This window comes from Dendrobates tinctorius, unplaced genomic scaffold, assembly GCF_039654945.1.
Source record: "Dendrobates tinctorius isolate UK_male_01 unplaced genomic scaffold, ASM3965494v1 ptg000086l, whole genome shotgun sequence".
NCBI lineage: Eukaryota > Metazoa > Chordata > Amphibia > Anura > Dendrobatidae > Dendrobates > Dendrobates tinctorius.
The window spans coordinates 69200063-69222879 of NW_027361754.1; the positions used below are offsets into that span (position 1 = coordinate 69200063).

General features: G+C 44.6%; 1 protein-coding gene across 2 annotated transcripts in view; it reads right to left on the bottom strand.

The window, feature by feature from the left end:
* Positions 1 to 673: 673 nt before the first annotated feature.
* PDPN (podoplanin) overlaps positions 674 to 22817 on the bottom strand; it is a 59807-nt gene continuing 37663 nt past the window's right edge. The window contains exons 2-5 of one of the 2 annotated variants that reach the window (XM_073585561.1): positions 11721 to 11803; positions 9199 to 9328; positions 6833 to 6941; positions 674 to 3302 (exon numbers count right to left, since the gene is read on the bottom strand). In XM_073585561.1, coding sequence (XP_073441662.1) covers positions 3296 to 3302; positions 6833 to 6941; positions 9199 to 9328; positions 11721 to 11803 — 329 coding nt within the window. In that variant the 3' untranslated portion in view covers positions 674 to 3295. Of the gene's footprint in view, positions 3303 to 6832; positions 6945 to 9198; positions 9329 to 11720; positions 11804 to 22817 lie in introns of both variants that reach the window. The other variant, XM_073585560.1, reaches the window with a different exon arrangement.

The following is a 22817-nucleotide window of genomic DNA, read 5'->3' on the forward strand; positions in this document are numbered from 1 at the left end:
GTTATCGAACAGGGAAAATAACTTTTTATTTAGCGAATCCTGCTTTGAGCAGGGGGTTGGACCAGATGGCCCAGGAGGTCCCTTCCAACTCTACGATTCTATGATTCTAGTGATGAAGGAGTAAGGCACAAGTGCAATACTGGCTTTCCTACTCTCTCCCTGTAACGCTTTCCAAGCGCACCCACAGCAGTTGCAGCAACCAAGGATTAGTGGAATTCCACATTGCCGGGGATAACTCCTTCAGAAGCGGGGCCCTTTCAGAATCCTGGGGCCCGTGTTGCAGTCCTTAGCCTTGTAGTCTTCGGGACCCCTCCTGAGTCCCTGGAGTCCTTGATGTCCGGGGCAACAGACCTCTCCCGACTGGGGGGGTGCGGCAGTGCCCAGTCTGTTAAACACATCTGCCCTGCCCAACGTACCGGGCAGTTCTGAGGAGGCAGCAGCTTCCTCTCTCTTTGTTGCTGCAGGTCCAGCCCCCATACTGCTGCTGGCCCAGCCCCTATTTTAATCATTTCTGTCCCTGAATCTATACATAGTCAAAACTGAAGTCCAGGCAAATCTCCCCGGCCTCACTGCGCCTGCCCCGGACTTAGAGGACAAGACAACATCCATGGAATTTTGGACAAATGTTTTTCCATTTTGATGAGATCATATGATGTTAAGCAATAAGACAACATTTGGATTACACATATCACTTTATTATCAGTCACCGCTCATGGTGATTGGGACCTACGTGGGAAACCAATGGTCTTAAGCAACGCCATCCTGTGCACAACAGGCTCCATTGCCAGCAATCGGAAGCCAATGTCAGACAAGGCATTTAAGATAACATATTCCCGTCATGCACTTCAGTTTATGGATACACATTATCACAGATATAACAAATAGTTGTAAAGCATTTGTAGGGCTGGAGGGGCATCGGTTCAGCCTCTTCATCACTTGACCATACAGGTTACAATCAGTATTGGAGGACCTGTCCTGTCTTACATTATGCAGACAGACAATTGATGCGAATGGGAACCGTGTGTAATTCCTTGTTTGTCCTCTGGAGGAGCTGCAGGAAAACCTAACATTTAATACCAGTTTTCTCTACAGCTCGTGGCTGATCTCTGGGCTCCAAAATTATGATCAGTTTACTGTCAAGGGACGATAGGGATTGTCCAAAATGGTGAACACCTTTTAAACACATTAGTTGCTCATATGGTCACAGTTTATTCCTATCGCAATAGGACATATAACAATCATGACATGGGGGAAGACATACAGGATTGTGACATGCTATTTGTGTAATGGGATGGAGGATTGATTTTGTCTGAGAGAAAATCCTAAAAAAAAAAAGGGAGCGCCATAATAAGCATGTGACTACATTGTCTAAACCGAGGAGCGTTCATTGTAATAATTCTTAATAAGTCTTATTTTTTGTGAAATCTAACGAAGCGAATTCCTACTTATTTGTTGAAAAACCTATATTCATGCATGCCAAGCATCCTCGGGTCTCTGAGTAGGTGGGGCTTATATAAATGCTTTTCCAGTGTGGGTGGGGCTTATGCAAAAGCTTTTCTGGTGTGGGTGAAGCTTATATAAATGCTTTTCTGTTGTGGGTGGGGCTTATGCAAATGATTTTCTGATGTGGGTGGAGCTTATATAGATGCTTTTCTGGTGTGGGTGGGGCTTATACAAATGCTTTTCTGGTGTGGATGGGGCTTATAAATAGCTTTTCCTGTGTCGGTAGGGCTAATACAATGTCTTTTCATATGTGGGTAGGGCTTATACAAATGCTTTTCTGGTGTGGGTGGAGTTTATATAAATGCTTTTCCAGTGTGGGTGGGGTTTATTCAAATGATTTTCTGGTGTGGCTGGAGCTTATAAAAATGCTTTTCCAATGTGGATGGGGCTTATACAAATGCTTTTCTGGTGTGGGTGGGGCTTATAAATAGCTTTTCCTGTATGGGTAGGGCTAATACAAAGTCTTATGTGTGAGTGGAGCTTATAAAATACTGCTTACAGAGTGGAGTTTATACAACTACTTTTATTATGTAGGTGGGACTATATATTTTTTTCTTTTACTGTGTGGGAGGGGCTTATACAAATATTTTTCTGTGTGGGTGGAGTTACATAAAATGATTTTCCTGCATATTGAGGCTTATACAAATACTTTTTGGCAAGGATGGAACTTACAGTAGATGTAAATGCTTTCACTGTATAGGTGTGACCTGTGCAAAAAAAAAATGATGGGAGCTTATACATATACATTACCTGTGTGGGTGGAGCTCATACAAATACTCTTACTCTGTGAATGAAGCTCATGCAAATGTTTTTTCTGTTTGGGTGGGGCTTATAAAAATGCTTTTACAGTGTGGGTGGAGCTTATACAAATGATGTGTGCATGAGGCTTGTGCAAATACTTTTCTGTTTGGGGATTATAAAATTGCTTTTCCTGTGTGGGAGGGGCTTATCCAAATTCTTTGATGTATGGGTGAGATTAATGTTTTCCCTGTGTGGGAGGGGCTTATAATAATTCTTTTCTGTGTGGGTGGTGCTTACAAAAATGTTTTTATAGTGTGGGTTGGGCTTATACAAATAATTTATTGTGGATGAGGCTTCTAAAAATTATTTTTCTGTGTGGGAGTGACTTATAAAAATGGTTTTACAGTGTGGGTGGGGGTTATGCAAACATTTTAATGCTTGTGTGGGGCTTATAAAATGCTTTTGTGTGGGTGGGGCTTATAAAATGCTTTACTCGTTTTGGAAAGAGCTAATACAAATACTTTGTTGTATGTATGAGGTTATACAAAATGTTTTAATTGTGTGGGTGCGGCCTATAAAAATGCTTTTCTGTGTGGGTGGGGCTTATACTGTGTGGGTGGGGCTTATTTTTATCATGGATGGGAATTCACATTTTGGAAGTTACACAGATGGCCTCACTGCCTTGCCTGTGTGTCCTAAGTCATAAAGTTAGAATTATGTTTGTCCCGTTTCAACCAAAGGTAAAAGAAAAATATAAAATTTATAAAACGAAACAATGGCTACCTATATAAATAATAACGAAGCATTGTATATCAATGTATATGGGTGGAGTCAGGTGAACGTCCCGCTTTGCAGGTGTCTTCTTCACGTGAAATAAATATATCTTTGTGACAACTTTATTACTGAGTCAGTTCGTCACCATCTCCAGTGGTGTCTTCATCTGTTGTCAGCATCACACTCAGGAGACGTGTTTTATGCCTATAATTCACAGTCAGAAGGTTGTATGCTCCTGTACAGAATAAATGATCCCTTGCAGGTTCCCGCGTTCACCTCAGGGCCTGCGGAAACAAAAGCCGCATATATCACCGGGAACTTACATATTTATACAGGTCACAAAATACAGCGTTCAGCACTAATAGTGCTGGCAGCGCTCCAAAGAAAAACATCTCCAGACATTTTGGCAAAGGATATAGAAAGGACAAACGCGAGGTGACTGTCAGACACGTAGCCTGACATTACAAGTCAGCGGCCTAAGTATAGGGGGCGCAGAGGTAGAATGTACACCTGGACGCTGGTGCCTCAGGGGGCTCACGGGCCCCGCTGCCGTAATAAGACTTCAGTATTATAAATGACACCTGATTGGAGCGGGGGTGGGGTGCTGGCTACAGATTTTGCATTCGGGCCCAGAAGTGTTAGTTATAACTCTACTGCAAGGCCAGTAAAAGCGCCGTGAATATAGTAGGATGGGTCCTAAATTAATATACATGAAGAAGACACATCCACTCCTAATACTCAAAACCACCACAAGGTGGCAGCATAATTGTAACAAAAAGAATTTTCAGACTGAGTCTTTTGATGCATTTTTTTGTTGATCCCCTCCAAAATTGTTCCTCGAAAACAGCAAAAAAGAAACCTTGGAAATCTTTTCCTATTCATTCCTATAGGAAATCTACATTGATCGCATGATGAGGTTTTTTTAAGCATTTTTCTTTTAGTTAAAATGTTTTTTAAAAAAAAAGCCTGGTGGAAAGAAGAAAGTGCATCTTACTTGAAGAAAGTCCTGAAAGAAACCGCTGCAAACTAGGAAGTGTCCAATCAGAAGGCTGCAAAAAATGCATCAGGAAAACTCTTCCAAAACATCAGAACGCACTCCGACCAATGTTATTCTATGGGGCCATTCTCAGGTCCGTTTTTTCCTTGGACTTAGATGATCCAAAAGTTTTTTCAAGTTTGCCCAAATTATCGGATCGCACTTGTCCACGCAAGTCAATGGATTTGTTGAAAACATCCGACTGCACTTGGATGACATCTGAGTGCAGTCTGATTTTCAGATATTGACAGAGTGGAGAAGATGGAGACATTTGTTTTGTCCATTTTCCTCTCATCTGATTTAATATCGGATCACACTGTCATCAAACATTGATATGATTTGCATAATCGACCCCATTCTCTCAGGTGAGAAAATACTCTGTCGTGTGACCCTAGCCTTAGGAAAAGCCATCAATATCTATTTATTAGGGGGCTGAATTCCTGATCCTTAACCCCTTAACCCCCAAGGGTGGTTTGCACGTTCATGACCGGGCCAATTTTTACAATTCTGACCACTGTCCTTTTATGAGGCCATAACTCTGGAACGCTTCCATGGATCCCAGTGATTCTGACACTGTTTTCTCGTGACATATTGTACATCATGTTAGTGGTAACATTTCATTCAAATAGCTTGCGTTTATTTGTGAAAAAAAATGGAAATTTGGTGAAAATTTTTAAAATTTCGCAATTTTCCAACTTTGAATTTTTATGCCCTTAAATCACAGAGATACGTCACACAAAAAACTTGACAACTAACATTTCCCACATGTTTACTTTACATCAGCACAATTTGGGAACCAAAATTTTTTTTTTGTTAGGAAGTTATAAGGGTTAAAAGTTGACCAGTGATTTCTCATTTTGGCAACACCATTTTATTTTACGGACCACATCACATTTGAAGCCACTCTGAGGGGTCTATATGATAGAAAATACCCAAAAGTGGCACCATTCTAAAAACTGCACCTCTCAAGGTGCTCAAAACCACATTCAAGAAGTTTATTAACCCTTCAGGTGCATCACAGGAATTTTTTGAATATTTAAAAAAAAAAAATGAACATTTAACTTTTTTTCACAAAAAAAATTATTCAGGTTCAATTTTTTTTATTTTACCAAGGGTAGAAGGAGAAATTGGACTGCAAAAGTTATTGTGCAATTTGTCCTGAGTACACTGATACCTGATATGTGGGGGGGAACCACTGTTTCGGCGCATGGCAGAGCTCGGAAGGGAAGGAGCGCAGTTTGACTTTTTCAATGCAAAATTGGCTGGAATTCAGATCGGACACCATGTCACATTTGGAGAGCCCCTGATGTACCTAAACAGTGGAAACCCCCCACAAGTGACACCATTTTGGAAACTAGACCCCCCCAAGGAACTTATCTTGATATGTGGTGAGAACTTTGAACCCACAAGGGCTTCACAGAAGTTTATAACATACAGCCGTACAATTAAAAAATCATATTTTTTCCACAAAAATGATCTTTTCACCCCCAATTTTTATTTTCCCAAGGGTAACAGGACCCTAAAAGTTATTGTGCAATTTGTCCTGAGTACGCTGATACCCCACATGTGGGGGTAAACCACTATTTGGGCCCATGGCAGAGCTCGGAAGGGAAGCAGCGCCATTTGACTTTTTTGGCTGGAATTGACATCGGACACCATGTCGCGATTGGAAAACCCCTGATGTACCAAAACAGTGGAAACCCCCCACAAATGACCTATTATTCTTATCATTTCTATGGTGTTATCGTCCTTCTGTAAAGCTGGAAATAACACAATTTATTACCGTGCCAACATAGACCACCCTCTGACACAGACTGCAGGGGGAGCCCAGTATCCCACAGGATAGGATTAGATACACGGCTGAGCAGTCAGTAACACACAGGATAGGATTAGATACACAGCTGAGCAGTCAGTATCACACAGGATAGGATTAGATACACGGCTCAGCAGTCAGTATCACACAGGACAGGATTAGATACACAGCTCAGCAGTCAGTATCACACAGGAGAGGATTAGTCACACGGCTCAGCAGGCAGTATCACACAGGATAGCATTAGATACACAGCTCAGCAGTCAGTATCACACAGGATAGGATTAGATACACAGCTCAGCAGTCAGTATCACACAGGATAGGATTAGACAGACAGCTCAGCAGTCAGTATCACACAGGATAGAATTAGATACGCAGGTCAGCACACAGTATCACACAGAATAGTATTAGGTACACGGCTCAGCAGGCAGTATCACACAGAATAGTATTAGATACACGGCTCATCAGTCAGTATCACACAGAATAGTATTAGATACACGGCTCAGCAAACAGTATCACACAGGATAGGATTAGATGCACGGTTTTTATGTGCAATATAATCATTATAATTTGTTATAACTAACTACAGTTGGTTACTATGCCCAGGCAACGCCGTGCTCTTTAGCTAGTGACTAATATTACTGTATAAACTTATTTGCAGGAAGCTCCCACTAGTGGTGACTGCAGGCAGCTGCTTTCATAACCTCACGTCAAGTGGAACGTACTATAGTACTTGGCCTTAGGTCCATTTCTACCACCAGCCCCATAACATGACCCCGTTCCATAGAGTTTGCAATGTTTGAAACATGTTTGGCACTAACTGTCATCAGATAGTGGGCCCATATAAAGTGATCCTTCTCCAGAAGCCAACACCTGATCAAGAGTCGTCACTGTATTATAAAAGTTCACCAAGTGTTATTATTTAGATTTCTTCTATTACATTTTGTAGAGATTTTTTTTTTACTTACGAGTATCTTCCCATTTTTCGAATAATTAGGATGGTGATCATGGCACTTATTCCAAAGATGGATACGATGCCAGCTACTATTCCAACCAATGTGCCCAAATCAAGGCCACCTGCTAAATAGAAAAAAAAATCAGTCATTGCAACAAAACATTCGGAGATGACAAACCCTGACAGTGATGGGATCTCCAGGATCCACACTGTTGTACAAGTGTTTATAGACCAGATCCCAGAACCACAGGACTGGGGGATCCCTGTTGGTTCCACAGGCCTCACTAAACTGAATGGAAAGGATACCAAATAGAACAACCCTTTAAAAATAGCTTCACCATAAACACATGTTGATATATTCACTGCTGACATTTAGGGGGTGATTCACCAAAGCATTTTCACCAGAATTGTGCTGTAAAAAGCTTTGAAAGTCACAATTTTTTTTGCGCAATGTGAGGTTGAAAATTTGCAACTTTTGGTGTTTTCACCACATTTTTGCCCATCTCTGCTAAAGTGAATGAAGCTGGGGTGAGACAGAGATGGAGACCCCTGCTCGTCAATTTCATGAGGAGTGTTGGTGTTCTTTGCGCCACAAATCTTACTTCACCAGGGACTGGAGAAAGATTTTCACTGAAGCGCACAGAGGCGCATACCGCTAATGAATCAGGAGCCTCATACTCCATCCCATCCCAATCAGGAGCCTCACACTATCCCATCCTAATCAGGAGCCTCACTCTCCATCCCGTTCCAATCAGGAGCCTCACACTCCATCCCATCCTAATCAGGAGCCTCACTTTCCATCCCATCCCATCCCAATCAGGAGCTTCACACTCCATCCCATCCTAATCAGGAGCCTCACTCTCCATCCCGTCCCAATCAGGAGCTTCACACTCCATCCTAATCAGGAGCGTTACACTCCTTCCCGTCTCAATCAGGAGTGCCACACTCCATCCTGTCCCAATTAGGAGCATCACACTCCATCCTGTCTCAATCAGGAGCATCACACTCCATCCTGTCTCAATCAGGAGCCTCACACTCCATCCCATCCCAATCAGGACCCTCAACCTTCATCCTGTCCCATCCAGGACCCTCAACCTTCATCCTGTACCAATCAGGAGAGTCACACTTCATCCCGTCCTAATTGGGAGCCTCACACTACATCCCGTCCCAATCAGGAGTGTCACACTCCATCCCATCCCAGTCAGGAGCCTCACACTACATCCTGTCCCAATCGGGAGCGTCACACTCCATCCCATCCCAGTCAAGAGCCTCACACTACATCCTGTCCCAATCGGGAGCGTCACACTCCATCCCATTCCAGTCAAGAGCCTCACACTCCATAACATCCCAATCAGAATCCTCAATCTCCATCCATTATCAATCAGGAACCTCACCCTCCATCCCTCTCCCGGTCTTGACGAGTTGAACGTTTAATCTTTTTTAAGCGTTTGCAAACACCATGATTGTCATAGCTATAATATCTATATTGATTTGCCAAAGTATGCACCTCCCTTAGCATTTTCCATGTTTTGCGCCCTCACAACCTGTGAAACAAACAACAAAAAGGCCAAAATAACTGAAAAGTTCAGTGTGCTTAACTATTCATCCCCCATAAAGTCAGTACTTTGTAGAGCCTCCTTTTGCAGCAAATACAGCTGTGAGTTGCTTTGGATAAGTCTCTATGAGCTTTCCACATCTTGCAACAGGAATTTTTTCCCATTCCTCAAGGCAAAACTGACCAGCTCCTTCAAGTCAGATGGTTTCCTCTGCTGAAGAACGATCTTCAAGTCTGACCACAGATTTTCAATAGGACTAAGGTCTGGGCTTTGACTCGGTCACTCCTAAACATTTACACATTTCCCCTTAAACCACTCTAGTGTTGCTTTAGCAGCATGCTTTGGGTCATTGTCTTGTTGGAAGGTGAACCTCTGTCCCAGTCTCAAATCACTGACAGAATGAAAAAGTTTTTGCTCAAGAATATCCTTGTATTTCACACCATCCATCTTCCCCTCAACTCGAACCATTTTCCCTGTCCCTGCTCCCGAAAAACATCCCCACAGCATGATGCTGCCATCACCATGTTACACTTTAGGGATGGTGTTCTTGGGGTGATGAGCTGTGTTGGTTTGGTGGTGCCAGACATAGCATTTACCTTGAGAGGGGGAATACTTTCACAAGCCACTATACATGACTTAATTTTTTTGTGAAAAGCAGGAAACTAAGCCACAAACGTTACAGTAATTATCCCTGAATGCAAAGCAGCACAGAACATAGATGCTCAGCTGAGTGTTGACCGCGTCCTTTAGCAACTAGCAGAATTGTGAATTCAGCTCTGGAGTACGTTGCAGGCTGTGGCTCAGGAAATATACAAAATCATACCTTCAGGATCTTCTATAACTATTGTATTATATGTTGTATTTTCCAAGCTCTGGGTGTCTGTCTCCACAGTGAAGGATCTGGCTGTGCTGCTGCCATACAGACTGGTCACATTAAGGTCTGTCTCAAGAGTCTAAATAAGAAAAGATTAATAAGAACATTCAGGTTCAAATTTTACCTAGAAGGGCAAAGATAAATACATTTGTCTTAAAGGAGGTTGTTTAGAAATTTCAACTGGTAGACTTTCTTAAGAAATATTGCAGATTTCAGCAGAATCATTCAGCACTCAGGTATTGTGAAATAATTAACTGTTTTACTTGGCACATATAGTAACCATTATCTTCTTCATCATCAGTATGGAAGATTACACCCTTTAGCTGTCTTGGTCCGTGGGCCGGACTGGAATAGCCAGAGGGCTGTAGTTTGCCCTGGTCTCGGTCATTCGATACAGTCTAGAGCAGTGATGGCGAACCTATTGCACGCGTGCCAGAGAGGGCACGCAGAGCCCTCTCAGCTGGCACGCGGCCTCGCCTCACTGATCCGAAGCTGAAGCTTCCTGCCTCTCACACATTGAGCGACGCAACCGTGGAGCTGAATGATGATGTCATCCAGCTGCGGCCGCGCCTCTCAATGTGTGAGAGTAAGTGAGAGCCGAGGAAGCTGCCGGCGCGCAGAGAGGTGAGTGTGCCCGCTGGTGTGTGTGTGCCCGCCGGTGTGTGTGTCTGTAGCCGCTGGTGTGTGTGGTGAATGTGGCCACTGTGGTGTGTGTGTGTGGCCCCTGGTATGTGTGGCCTCTGGTGTGTGTGTGGCGGTGAGTGTGGCTGCTTGTGTGTGTGTGTGTGTGGCCGCTGGGGTGTGTCTGTGTGTGTGTGGGGAGTGTGGCGGTGAGTGTGGCCGCTGTGGTGTGTGTGTGTGGCCGCTGGTGTGTGTGGTGAGTGTGGCTGCTATGGTGTGTGTGTGTTTGCCATTGATGGGGAGATGGCCATTGATAGGGATATGGCCATTGATGGGGAGATGGCCAGTGATGGGGAGATGGCCAGTGATGGGGAGATGGCCATTGATGGGGAGAGGGCCATTGATGGGGAGAGGGCCATTGGGGGGAGATGGCCAGTGATGGGGAGAGGGCCAATGATGGGGAGAGGGCCATTGATGGGGAGAGGGCCATTGGGGGGGAGAGGGCTATTGAGGGGGAGAGGGCCAGTGATGGGGAGAGGGCCAGTGATGGGGAGAGGGCCATTGAGGGGGAGAGGGCCATTGAGGGGGAGAGGGCTATTGAGGGGGAGAGGGCCATTGAGGGGGAGATGGCCAGTGATGGGGAGAGGGCCAATGATGAAGGGGATCATGATGGTGCATATTTCTGCATGAAGGGGATCATGATGGGGCATATTTCTGCATGAAGGGGATCATGATGGGGCATATTTCTACATGATGGGGATCATGATGGGGATCATGATGGGGCATTTGGCACGTGTTGGCACTTCGTCATAAATAATTGGGTTTTGGGTTGCTGTTTGGGCACTCGGTCTCAGAAAGGTTCGCTATCACTGGTCTAGAGGAACTACTACAAATATCAATATACTGGAACAGCTAACACAGTGTCACCTGATGTCCCTACACCATAGCTGTAGCTGTTTCTCCAACCATCAATGTATTCAGGGATCATCAATCACAGATCAACATAAGACATGATGTGGCCCGTTACTTCAGCTACATACAGGACTGTGCATGGATACACAATTAAGGATGGGCCATTAATATTTGCTTGGTGAACTATCAGCACTATCACTGCTGAGAGAAGGTGATGACTGTTACAGATGATAAGTGGGTGTGATGTGAGATAAACTGGCAATAAACTGAGAAGGTGGTCACTGTCAGCTGATTGTCAGGAATTACAGGATTCAGACCCCCTTAAATATCGATTACATATTTAAAGGGAATCTGTTACATTGTTTTTGTTACCCCATCTGGGAGTGGCATGATATAGGGGTAGAGACCATGAATCCAGTGATGTATCACTTCCCGGGCTGCTTGCGGTAGTTTTGATAAAATCACAGTTTTCTCTGCTGCAGATCTAACAGTTATCTGAATGCTGAGCTCTGTATAACCCCGCCCACACCACTGATTGGTGCAGACTGTGTATAGGTAGAAAGCTGCCAGTAAGTGGTGGGGGCGGAGTTGTACAGAGATGAAGAATATGGAGGACTACATGGCAGAAGGTGCTTTTAAAAAGTGATTGTGTGAAAACTACAGCAAGCAGCCCAGTAAGTGATACCTCGCTGTAATCATGGTCTCTTTATCTATATCACGCTGCTTTGAGATTAAGTGTCAAAAACCTCCGGACAGATTCCCTTTAAGGACTCTTTACATTGGTAATAACCTGTTGTATGGGCAATTTATAGAAATCTCACAGTGATCCTTAACAATGTATAAAGTGACTTGCTACAAAAATATAAATGAGAGTCAGGATAGAAAAAGGATTGTTTTGGATCTTACGAGCTGATTGTTTTTTTGTATTCTGCACTCACTTTAGTTTGAGTTTCTGTTGAGTCTGTGAAGGTTTTCTCTGTAACATCCAATGTTTCTGCTTCATTATCCAGTAAAGTTACAACTGGAAAAACAAAATATTAATTAAAGACACAAGCTGACGATATATGGAATTGGAATCATTTCATTTTCTGGGGCTTACTGAGAAATTCTTTAGGGATAATTATTCTCCTGGGAAGGAATAACTTCAGCATCCAAAAGGAGATATGTAAGGTAAAATACCGATTTATTGAAGATGGAGATAAATTGATGACACATTTCTGATCAAGATAGATCCTTACTAATAGCAGACACTAAACCCTATTATGCTGCAAGACAAGGAAGGGAACGAGGGAAGGAAACAGGTATAACATAAAAAGAACTTGACAAAATGGTGTCCTGTTAAAAATTCTCAAGAGAAAGAGGGAGAGAGAATCCCCATCGACTTCTATGGGGTTCGGGATCAAGTTCGGGTACCGTTTTGGTAACAAAACCGAATTTTGGACTAACGTTTGCTCAAATCTGATGAACCCGAACGTCCACATGTCTGCTCATCCCTACTCGTAATCATTTTGGCACACCTTACACCAGTAGACCAAAGGTTTAAAGAGTAATTGTCTTTCATTATAATTTTTAGTTTTCATAGATCAATACAGTAGTATACCTGAAAATAGGAAACTTTGTAATATATCTTATCAGAGAAATCTGCTTCTTTCTCCTCCTAGACTGATCATTCATTCTCAAGCTTCTTAATTCATGTGTGTTCAGTGAATACAGACTTTCCCATTACTGATATAGGAGATGGCTGTTGGGGCTTGTAAAGGTCTATAGAGAACTGTAACTGTTGTTTCAGAAGTTGCAGAACAATGTCTGTGTCTGCCTCTAGCTCCTCCCTAGAATGTCTGTCTGCCTCTAGCTCCTCCCCAGAATGTCTGTATCTGCCTCTAGCTCTTCCTTAGAATGTCTGTCTGCCTCTAGTTCCACCTCAGAATGTCTATATCTGCTTCTAGCTCCTCCTGAGAATGTCTGTGTCTGCCTCTAGCTCCTCAGAATGTCTGTGTTTGCCTCTAGCTCCTCCCTAGAATATCTGTGTCTTCCTCTAGCCCCTCCCCAGAATGTCTATATCTGTCTCTAGCTCCTCTCCAGAATATCTGTCTGCCTCTAACTCCTCCCCAGAATGTCTGTCTGCCTCTAGCTCCTCCTTAGAACATCCATGTCTGCCTCTAGCTCCTCCCCAGAATGTCTGTGCCTGCCTTTAGCCCCTCTTCAGAATGTCTATATCTGTCTCTAGCTCCTCTCCAGAATATCTGTCTGCCTCTAGCTCTACCCCAGAATGTCTGTCTGCCTCTAGCTCCTCCCCAGAATGTCTGTGTCTGTGTTAGGTGTCAGGTTCCGGTCGCTGCACAGCAGAAATCCAGAGCCTTGCATTTGGCAGTCTCCCATTCCTCTTCGGCCGCACAGGAGGCTGCTCAGCAGACTCATCGATTCAGGCGCTCTGGTCAGCCCAGCTCTGTATGTTCGGTTGCTGCTGCCACCTCTGGTCCAGCTATAGCAACACATGCTGGTCAGCAGCGAGCTACTCCAGGGACTAAGTCCTCCTTTTGGTCCACTGAGCATGCCTGCAGGACGATCTCTCATTGGAGATCGGAGGTCACATGCTCAGGTCCTTTTCCAGCTTGGATTGGACCATCAGGAGGGTCAGGAAGGTCCCGGAAGGACGCTGCTATAAAAGAGCCGCATGGCCATGCACTAGTATAGACTCTAATGTTTTGTGTGAGTGATGATGGATGCATGCTTCTGGTGACTGACTCATTATAACTCCCCTCCCTTGGATACGCATGTTACAAGGCTATTAGAGTCAGAGTCAGCACCTTGTTTTGGCTAAGTCTAGTGCCACAGTGCTTCCAAGTCACAGCACCTTTCTAAGTGCCATATTGTGCCATTCAGCACAAGGCACCTGAGTGACTGCATCCGCCTGCGTGACGCCGTGCGCAGTCTAGTGCTTTCCTTACCCTAGTCAGGGTGGTTAGTGGTGTCCACCTGAGCGGTGCAGTGCGCACCAGGTGCGTTACTATTTCAGTTACTTCCTTGCTGGCACTGCAGCTGCGGCGCCGAGTGCTAGTGGACTAGAGGGACTCTAACCCCGTGTCCTTGGGGCAGAGTCCTGTGCCTGCATACTAGCGCTCATACGGCTGAGACCTGTGAGCTTATCAGGCTCCGCTGTTTACACTGTGCGGCTACGCGGTTCTGTGGAGCAACAGGACTCGCTCCAGTGCACACCGGGTGACAATAACCTGCGTGTGTTCATTTATTTGTTGCCACATATCCTCAGCCATTACTCAGCAGCAGGTTCCATCTCTGCACGGTGGACCCCGGGCTGCGAACGCACCTCATATCTCCTTTCTTATTATTTGGTGCGTTCTGCAGGCCCTAACAGTCTGTCTCTAGCTCCTCCTCAGAATGTCTGTATCTGTCTCTAGCTCCTCCCTAGAATGTCTGTGCCTGTCTCTAGCTCCTCCTCAGAATGTCTGTGTCTGTCTCTAGCTCCTCCCTAGAATGTCTGTGTCGGCATTTAGTGCCTCCCTTGAATGTCTGAGTCTGCCTCTAGCTCCTCCCCAGAATAATAATAATAATAATCTTTATTTTTGTATAGCGCTAACATATTCCGCAGCGCTTTACAGTTTGCACACATTTTCATCACTGTCCCCGATGGGGCTCACAATCTAAATTCCCTATCAGAATGTCTGTGTCTGCTTCTAGCTCCTCCCTAGATTTTCTGTGTCTGCCTCTAGCTCCTCCCAAGAATGTCTGTCTGCCTCTAGCTCCTCCCCAGAATGTCTATATCTGTCTCTAGCTCCTCCTTAGAATATTTGTGTTTGCCTCTAGCTCCTCCCCAGAATGTCAGTCTGCCTCTAGCTCCTCCTCAGAATGTCTGTGTCTGTCTCTAGCTCCTCCCTAGAATGTCTGTGTCTAGCTTCTCTCCAGAATATCTGTCTGCCTCTAGCTCCTCCCCAGAATGTCTGTCTGCTTCTAGCTCCTCCCTAGAATGTCTGTGCCTGTCTCTAGCTCCTCCTCGGAATGTCTGTGTCTGTCTCTAGCTCCTACCCAGAATGTCTGTGTCTGTCTCTAGCTCCTCCCTAGAATGTCTGTGTCAGCCTCTAGCTCCTCCCCAGAATGTCTGTGTCTGCCTCTAGCTCCTCTCCAGAATATATGTCTGCCTCTAGCTCCTCCCCAGAATGTCTGTGTCTGTCTCTAGCTCCTCCCTAGAATGTCTGTGTCTCTCTAGCTCCTCCCTAGAATGTCTGTGTCAGCCTCTAGATCCTCCCCAGAATGTCTGTGTCTGCCTTTAGCTCCTCCCTAGAATATCTGTGTCTGCCTCTGGCTCCTCCTCAGAATATCTGTGTCTGTCTCTAGTTCCTCCCCAGAATGTCTGTGTTTGCCTCTAGCTCCTCCCTAGAATGTCTGTGTCTGCCTCTAGCTCCTCCTCAGAATGTCTGTGTCTGCCTCTAGCTCCTCCCTAGAATGTTTGTGTCTGCCTCTAGCTCCTCCCTAGAATGTCTGTCTGCCTCTAGCTCCTCCCTAGAATGTTTGTCTGCCTCTAGCTCCTCCCTAGAATGTCTGTCTGCCTCTAGCTCCTCCCTAGATTGTCTGTGTCTGCCTCTAGCTCCTCCCTAGAATGTTTGTCTGCCTCTAGCTCCTCCCCAGAATGTCTATATCTCTCTCTAGCTCATCCTTAGAATATCTGTGTCTGCCTCTGGCTCCTCCTCAGAATGTCTGTCTGCCTCTAGCTCCTCCCCACAATGTATGTGTCTGTCTCTAGCTCCTCTCCAGAATATCTGTCTGCCTCTAGCTCCTTCCCAGAATGTCTATATCTGCCTCTAGCTCATCCTTAGAATATCTGTTTCTGCCTCTAGCTCCTCCTCAGAATGTCTGTGTCTGCCTCTAGCTCCTCCCTAGAATGTCTGTCTGCTTCCAGCTCCTCCCTCCCTAGAATCTTATTAACATCAACTGTCATCTTATCTCTGTAATGGTAACATCTCCCTAGAATGTCTGTGTTTGTCTCTAGCTCCTCCCTAGAATGTATGTTTCTGTCTCTACCTCCTCCCCAGAATGTCTGTCTGCCTCTAGCTCCTCCCCAGAATGTATGTGTCTGTCTCTAGCTCCTCCTCAGAATGTCTGTGTCTGTCTCTAGCTCCTCCCTAGAATGTCTGCGTCGGTCTCTAGCTCCTCCCTAGAATGTCGGTATGCACCTTTAGCTCCTCCCCAGAATGTCTGTGTCTGCCTTTAGCTCTTCCCTAGAATGTCTGTGTCTGCGTCTAGCTCCTCCTCAGAATGTCTGTCTCTAGCTCCTCCCCAGAATGTCTGTGTCTGCCTCTAGCTCCTACCTAGACTTTCTGTGTCTGCTTCTAGCTCCTCCCTAGAATGTTTGTCTGCCTCTAGCTCCTCCCCAGAATGTCTGTGTCTGTCTCTAGCTCCTCCCTAGAATGTCTGTGTGCGCCTTTAGCTCCTCCCCAGAATGTCTGTGTCTGTCTCTAGCTCCTCCCCAGAATGTCTGTGTCTGCCTCTAGCTCCTATCTAGACTTTCTGTGTCTGCTTCTAGCTCCTCCCTAGAATGTCTGTGTCTGCATTCAGCTCCTCCCCAGAATGTTCATGTGTGTCTCTAGCTCCTCCCTAGAATGTCTGTGTCTGCATTCAGCTCCTCCCCAGAATGTTCATGTATGTCTCTAGCTCCTCCCTAGAATGTCTGTCTGCCTCTAACTTCTCCCTAAAATGTTTGTGTCTACCTCTAGATCCTCCAACGTTCATAGAATTTTAAAAGCACTAACTGTCATCTGCTATCTCAGTAATAACAAGATCTATCTACACTGAATACCAATTTTACCCATGAATTGAAAGTGAAGGATCAATTCTGGAGGATAAAAAAGCAGATTTCTCTGATAAGATATACTACGAAGTTTCCTATTTTCATTTTTACTATTGATTTTTTAAATCAAAATTAAAATGATGATTATTCTTTAAGACTTGCAACTAAAACACCCAAGAATCATGAATCTATAGCGTTTTATAGCCACGAAATGGTAAATGTTGACTGGATACTGGCAACAGCAGATGAGTGGGAGAGGCCAAAACTATTGTTTGGCCTAGGGACCTAATTGAGAATGTTATAACCCTCACACCTACTTAACGGCCGCTGTCCACCATCTTCTAGCAAGAAATCAGTTTCTCACTAGAGATCACATGTTGTGCTTTAATTGATGGGGTGTGGTGTCACTGCCCTATATTAACGTCTTCGAAATGTGGTATTGTGGTATTATACGTTGCCCATTCTCCAAGGCAAAAATATTCTAGGTGGCTGCTTTATATAGTTGGAACCCATCAGTGCAACTTGCGCTGTCAGTCTAGACGTAGGGGTGCAGAAAAAGCAGTTGCCTCTTGAAGAGATGAAAAAGGCCCCTCTGTCAGTTAAGAAAACACCAGTAATATACTGTATGTCAGAACTTTGTCTCCTTGACTGATTTCATACTTCCTTTTAAATTGTCCAGAAGTATTGTCAATGCATTTTATCAAATTAAAAAGGAAACAGGAAAACCTTGCTAAAAAATAAAATCTCACTAATTCACACTAAAATACCCTCCCCCTTTTCAGTTCTGACCTGCCCATGAGGAGTCACCTGAGCTGGACCTTCTGTGTATGGATGGAAAGGGCTGCTTCTCTGGTTATTTAAAATTATTACTCTTGGTGAAAAAATAGGATCTCAATTTTGGTGCTAATTCACAACACCACACCCTACACCTTTTCAAGTCTGCCCCACCCCCGAGGAGTCACCTAAGGTTGGAGACATTCAGTCTATGGACGACATGGGACGCTTCTCTGGTTTCCATGTAAATTATTACTCTTGGTCAAAAAAATAAAATTCTTGTACTTGTTATTTTCATATTCTGTGTGCAGTGCTGCAAAGGTATTACTTATGCTTCTATTATTAACTATTTACAGTCTATTTAAATAATAATCAGTGAATTCCTCTACCGCCACCATCTATATAAAGCCCCGAGAATTATTGAGCATCAGGAAACCTAGTCTGTCTGTGTACTCCCGGGTAAAATCAGACGCTATTATGTCAGTGAGAACATATCATTTTTATAAGCGGCTCGCCCTACATGCTAGCGAAAGAGGGAAAAAAAACATTCTTAGTTACAAGAAACCTCAGTCTCTGCAAACAAGTTTTCCTTTGACTGTGGATGGTCAGTAACTGAGGTGGAACACAAATGTTTATATGGAAGCAGCAAACGAAAAGTGATTTATAGAGTTCAGAATACGTCAATTATTAAGCTTTCTTCTATGAAAAGTATTCACCCACCCTAACCTTTTTTTTTTCTTTTTTTTTTTTTTTACAAAATTAAATGAAAGAGATTAAATGACTGTTTGACATATTAACAGAAGAAAAAGATACATTCACTTTTCTTTTTTAGGATTAGTTGAAACAATTCAGCATTTGCTGAAACGTGCAGCTTCAAAAACCAATTGGTTCTTTCACTGTACACATAGAAATCTACTTGTTTCCATGGTAACAGACTACAACTAAACATTGTGTAGTCTGATCCTGCAGTCAAGCTGCCTGCGATTTGTACCCTACTTTTTTGTTTATACATGATCCATTGGGGTTCTACCAGTTATTTTAATATTTTTCCCTGCAAGAGTAATGCTGTTTATAGAGCGAATCTTCTCGTCAACGAATACTTGAACGAGGCTCTATTAAAGTCAATGGTGTCTATTGGTAACAGTGTGGAAACAAAAACAATATAAGCTATGAAACTAGTGTGAATAATGTGTATAGCAGGTCATAGGCATTGAGGTGTGATCTTGATGAGATCATTCTTTTTTTTTTTGTATCTCTCATCTCTATTGCTTTCACCCAATTTCTACAGAAAAAGAAAAGTAAATGAAATGTCTGCAGCATTTAACCATATTGAAATTTTGAAGATGAGGCTACTGGAGAAAATATCCACAATTCCCAAGTGTGGAGACTGGATATGAACGAATGGGATTTTTATTCATACAACGCGTTTCGGAACCTGTTCAACTCCTCCTTCAGGTACACTAAAACAGGAAATTCCTCCTCAACTAAGTAGGGAATAGAGATTACATATACAACACAATTCATTATTAAAATTAGTAAATGAGTTATCACTTACAAAACAATTCAGTATCTATTGTAGAAAGATACAAATATATATTTATACATATATAACATTTTAAGTGACTGTCCAGGACAGACATATTGAGGATTGGCTTTGGCTTCACTCACTGTTTCCATTTGGCAGCCATAGGAGCTGATCAGTGGGCATGTCGGGTGTCCGACCTCCACCTATCTTACATTGATGACCTCTCAGTCCTCGACAACCAATTTAGAATACATGTTTTCCTTGCATCAGTCATCATTAGCATTATCATTAACAGTTATGGACCTCATGCACTGGGCACAGTCATGGTTAACAGAACAGCGCCTTCCCCAAACTGTTCCCACAAAGCTGGAAGTTACAATTGTCCTCAATGTCTAGTGCTGAAGATTTTTCGTTACTGGAACTAAGGGGTTGAGACCGAGTCCTGGAAACAAGCCTAAAGCATTATCCCCCCTCCGCCTGTACAGGGGGCACAGGCACAATGCAGTCAGGCGGGTAACATTCTCATGGCATTCACCAAACCCAGACTCGTCCGTCAGATTCCAGATAGAGAAGTGTGATCTAACACTGCACAGAACACGTCTCCACTGCTCCAGAGTCCAGTAATGGCGGCTTTACACCACTACACCCGACGCTCGGCATTGTGCTTGGTGATGTAAGGCTGCATGCAGCTGTTCGGCCATGAAGCTCCCAGAGGGGGAACGGTTTTTGTGCTGATGTTAGTTAATACCAGAGTTATGGAGTCAGCAGAGCGTTGGTGACTTTTCTGCCCTTTGCTCCTCAGCACTCGGTGACCATGTCTGGTAATTTTACCTGTACTTCTTGGCTGCGACACAAAGTTTGCTAGGTGTCGCTGCTACATCTCAGTGCAATACCAGTGAATGGGGTCACAATGACCCTGAAGGTACTGTGACTGTGACCATCAAGTCGCAAGAAGTCGAACTGCATCAGACTTTTTGCAGTTTGCTTGCCTCATACAGCTCTGGAATATAGCAGCGAGATCTCACGATCTTTGCTTGTGTGACAGATTCCCAGCCAAAGTCACCATGTAGCTCCGGCCTTATACTAATTCTCCAAATATGTAATGTCCAATAATTTGGGTTTCAAACATTGGTAATTATGTTGCTATTGTTTATAGTCTATCACCATGGAGACACATATCTGTGCATAGAAGCTGTAGACAGTTGGATACGAACTTTATTTTTATTTATTTTGCAATAAAACTTGCTTGCAAAAGTGGTCCCAACCATTCAACAGCTTCTTTTTCACAAATATTTACCACTGTAAGCCTTTACACATTTCTTTAAATATTTGGTGTATTAAAACTGACCCCAGGAAATGATTCAGCTACAGAGCATTGAGCGGTGAATAGTGGCGGTATTGTCCCGCTCCATGGCTACTGTGCAAATATTTTTGTACAAGCCTGCGTCCTGTCTTATATCTCCGACTTGGTCCAGCACTAGCGCTTTCTCTTACCTTTTCTGCGTAATCTGAGTACATGAAGCTGTTCATATGTGTAGTAACAGGCGATAGTAGAATAAATAACAAGGTCGGGGAAAAATCTTTTTAAGTCGGTCATCTCATCATCACCTTAGTTATGATAGTGTAGAACTTCTACTTTGTAATAAAAACTTAAAATAAAAAATAAAAAAAACCTACAAATGAAACTCATCGTTGGCAATTAATTTTCCCAATAGGCCACATGAGAAACTGGCACTGTGGAGGGCTGAACTAAAAGGGGCGGTCCTAAACCAAAGGTGAATTTCATATTAAATGTATATCTATTCAGTGTAATAATCTAATCTTGTTTTCTAATACACTTCAATAAAAAATTCCCTAACGTAGCCTCTACATTCTGACTTCCTGTCTTTTTTTTTTTAACGTCCCATGACATTTTGTTTGAGTTTCACCAGTGCATGCTGGGATACTCGAATGAGCCGTCATCAGGGGGCAGAAGCTGTGGTCATTGCCGCAAACTCTGCACCCTCTCTGAAATTAGGCTTTATCAGTGATGTCTGTTTTGGAGGTTCAGCTAGTCCTGCCCACCTGATAATGTGTTGTACGTAAACTCTGATGCATACTCAGTATGAGCTCCATGTGCTATATTCCCAGGGGCGCACCTACCATGAGGCAAGTTGAGCACTTTGCCTCAGGCGGCGGTGCGTCCCTGAAGATAGGGGGCGGCAGATTCTGCCGGTGTAGTAACTGACATCAGAGACGCAGGTTCAGTTAATACTTTATTCAGGGCTCCCAACCATCCCGGATCCCCTCATCCAGCCCTCCCCGGCTCACTTGACCAGTCACATGATCATGACATCATCATAGGTCCTGAAGCTGAAGTCGCTCCCCTCCTGCATCTGCTCAGGTTGCTCATATATGACTGTTCTGTGCGCACAGGACCTGTGATGAGGTCAAAGGAGGGGAGAAGTAAGGAGTCATGTGATCAGGGACCTTAGTGTATGCAGGACTCTGCTGTGCTGGTTGTCATGGTGTTGAATGAGTGGAAATTTCTGTGGGGTCAGGAGGGGTTTACAGGGTGGATGTAGCAGAGCCATGTGTGTACGAGGTGTACAGAGCAGAGCCGTGTGTACGAGGTGTGCGTAGCGGAGCCGCATGTGTACAAGGTGTATGGAGCGGAGTCGTGTGTACTTGGTGTACAGAGCGGAGCCATGTGTGTACTTGGTGTACGGAGCAGAGCCATGTGTGTACGAGGTGTATGGAGCGAAGCTGTGTGTGTACTTGGTGTACGGAGCAGAGCCGTGTGTGTACGTGGTGTACTGAGTGGAGTTGTGTGTACTTGGTGTACAGAGCAGAGCCATGTGTGTAGGAGGTGTGCAGAGCGGAGCCATGTGTGTATGAGGTGTGCGGAGCGGAGCCGCGTGTGTACTTGGTGTACAGAGCGGAGCCGTGTGTGTACTTGGTGTATGGAGCAGAGCCATGTGTGTACGAGGTGTATGGAGCGAAGCTGTGTGTGTACTTGGTGTACGGAGCAGAGCCGTGTGTGTACGTGGTGTACTGAGTGGAGTTGTTTGTACTTGGTGTACAGAGCAGAGCCATGTGTGTAGGAGGTGTGCGGAGCGGAGCCATGTGTGTACGAGGTGTGCGGAGCGGAGCCGCGTGTGTAATTGGTGTACAGAGCGGAGCCGTGTGTGTACTTGGTGTATGGAGCAGAGCCATGTGTGTACTTGGTGTACGTAGTAGAGCCGTGTGTGTACTCGGTGTATGGAGTGGAGCCGTTTGTGTACTTGGTGTACAGAGCAGAGCCGTGTGTGTACATGGTGTACGGAGCGGAGCCGCGTGTGTACGGGGTGTATGAAATGGAGCCCTGCGTGTACGAGTTGTGCAGAGATGAGCCGTGTGTGTACGGGGTGTGCGGAGCGGAGCCGCGTGAGTGCGAGGTGTACAGAGTAGGGCTGCATGAGTACGAGGTGTACGGAGCCTCATGTGTACAAGGTTTACGGAGTGGAGCCATGTGTGTACGAGTTGTATGTAGCATGGCCGCATGTGTACAAGGTGTACCGAGCAGAGCCACATGTGTACGAGGTTTACAGAGTGGAGCCATGTATGTACTGAGTAAAGCCATGTGTGTGCAATATGTGCGGAGCCGTGAGTGTACGAAGCATACAAAGCGGAACCATGTGTGTATGAGATGTGCGGAGCCATGCGTGTACGAGGTCGGTGTATGTTGGGGAGAATTCATAACTCCCAATCGTCCCAATTTTGAGAGTCTACCCCGCGCTTCCCGGCTGGGAGCTTACTTTTCCCACGGACACAGGAGTAAACGGCGGAGCCCCGAGGAGCACTTTAAAACTTGCACGTGACGTTCCACCAGAAGTGACGTGCTGAAAGCTGACCGGAAACGAGGTAGTTTTGGGAGGAGATTGTTACGGAACCATGGAGGCATTTCAGGGAATGCTT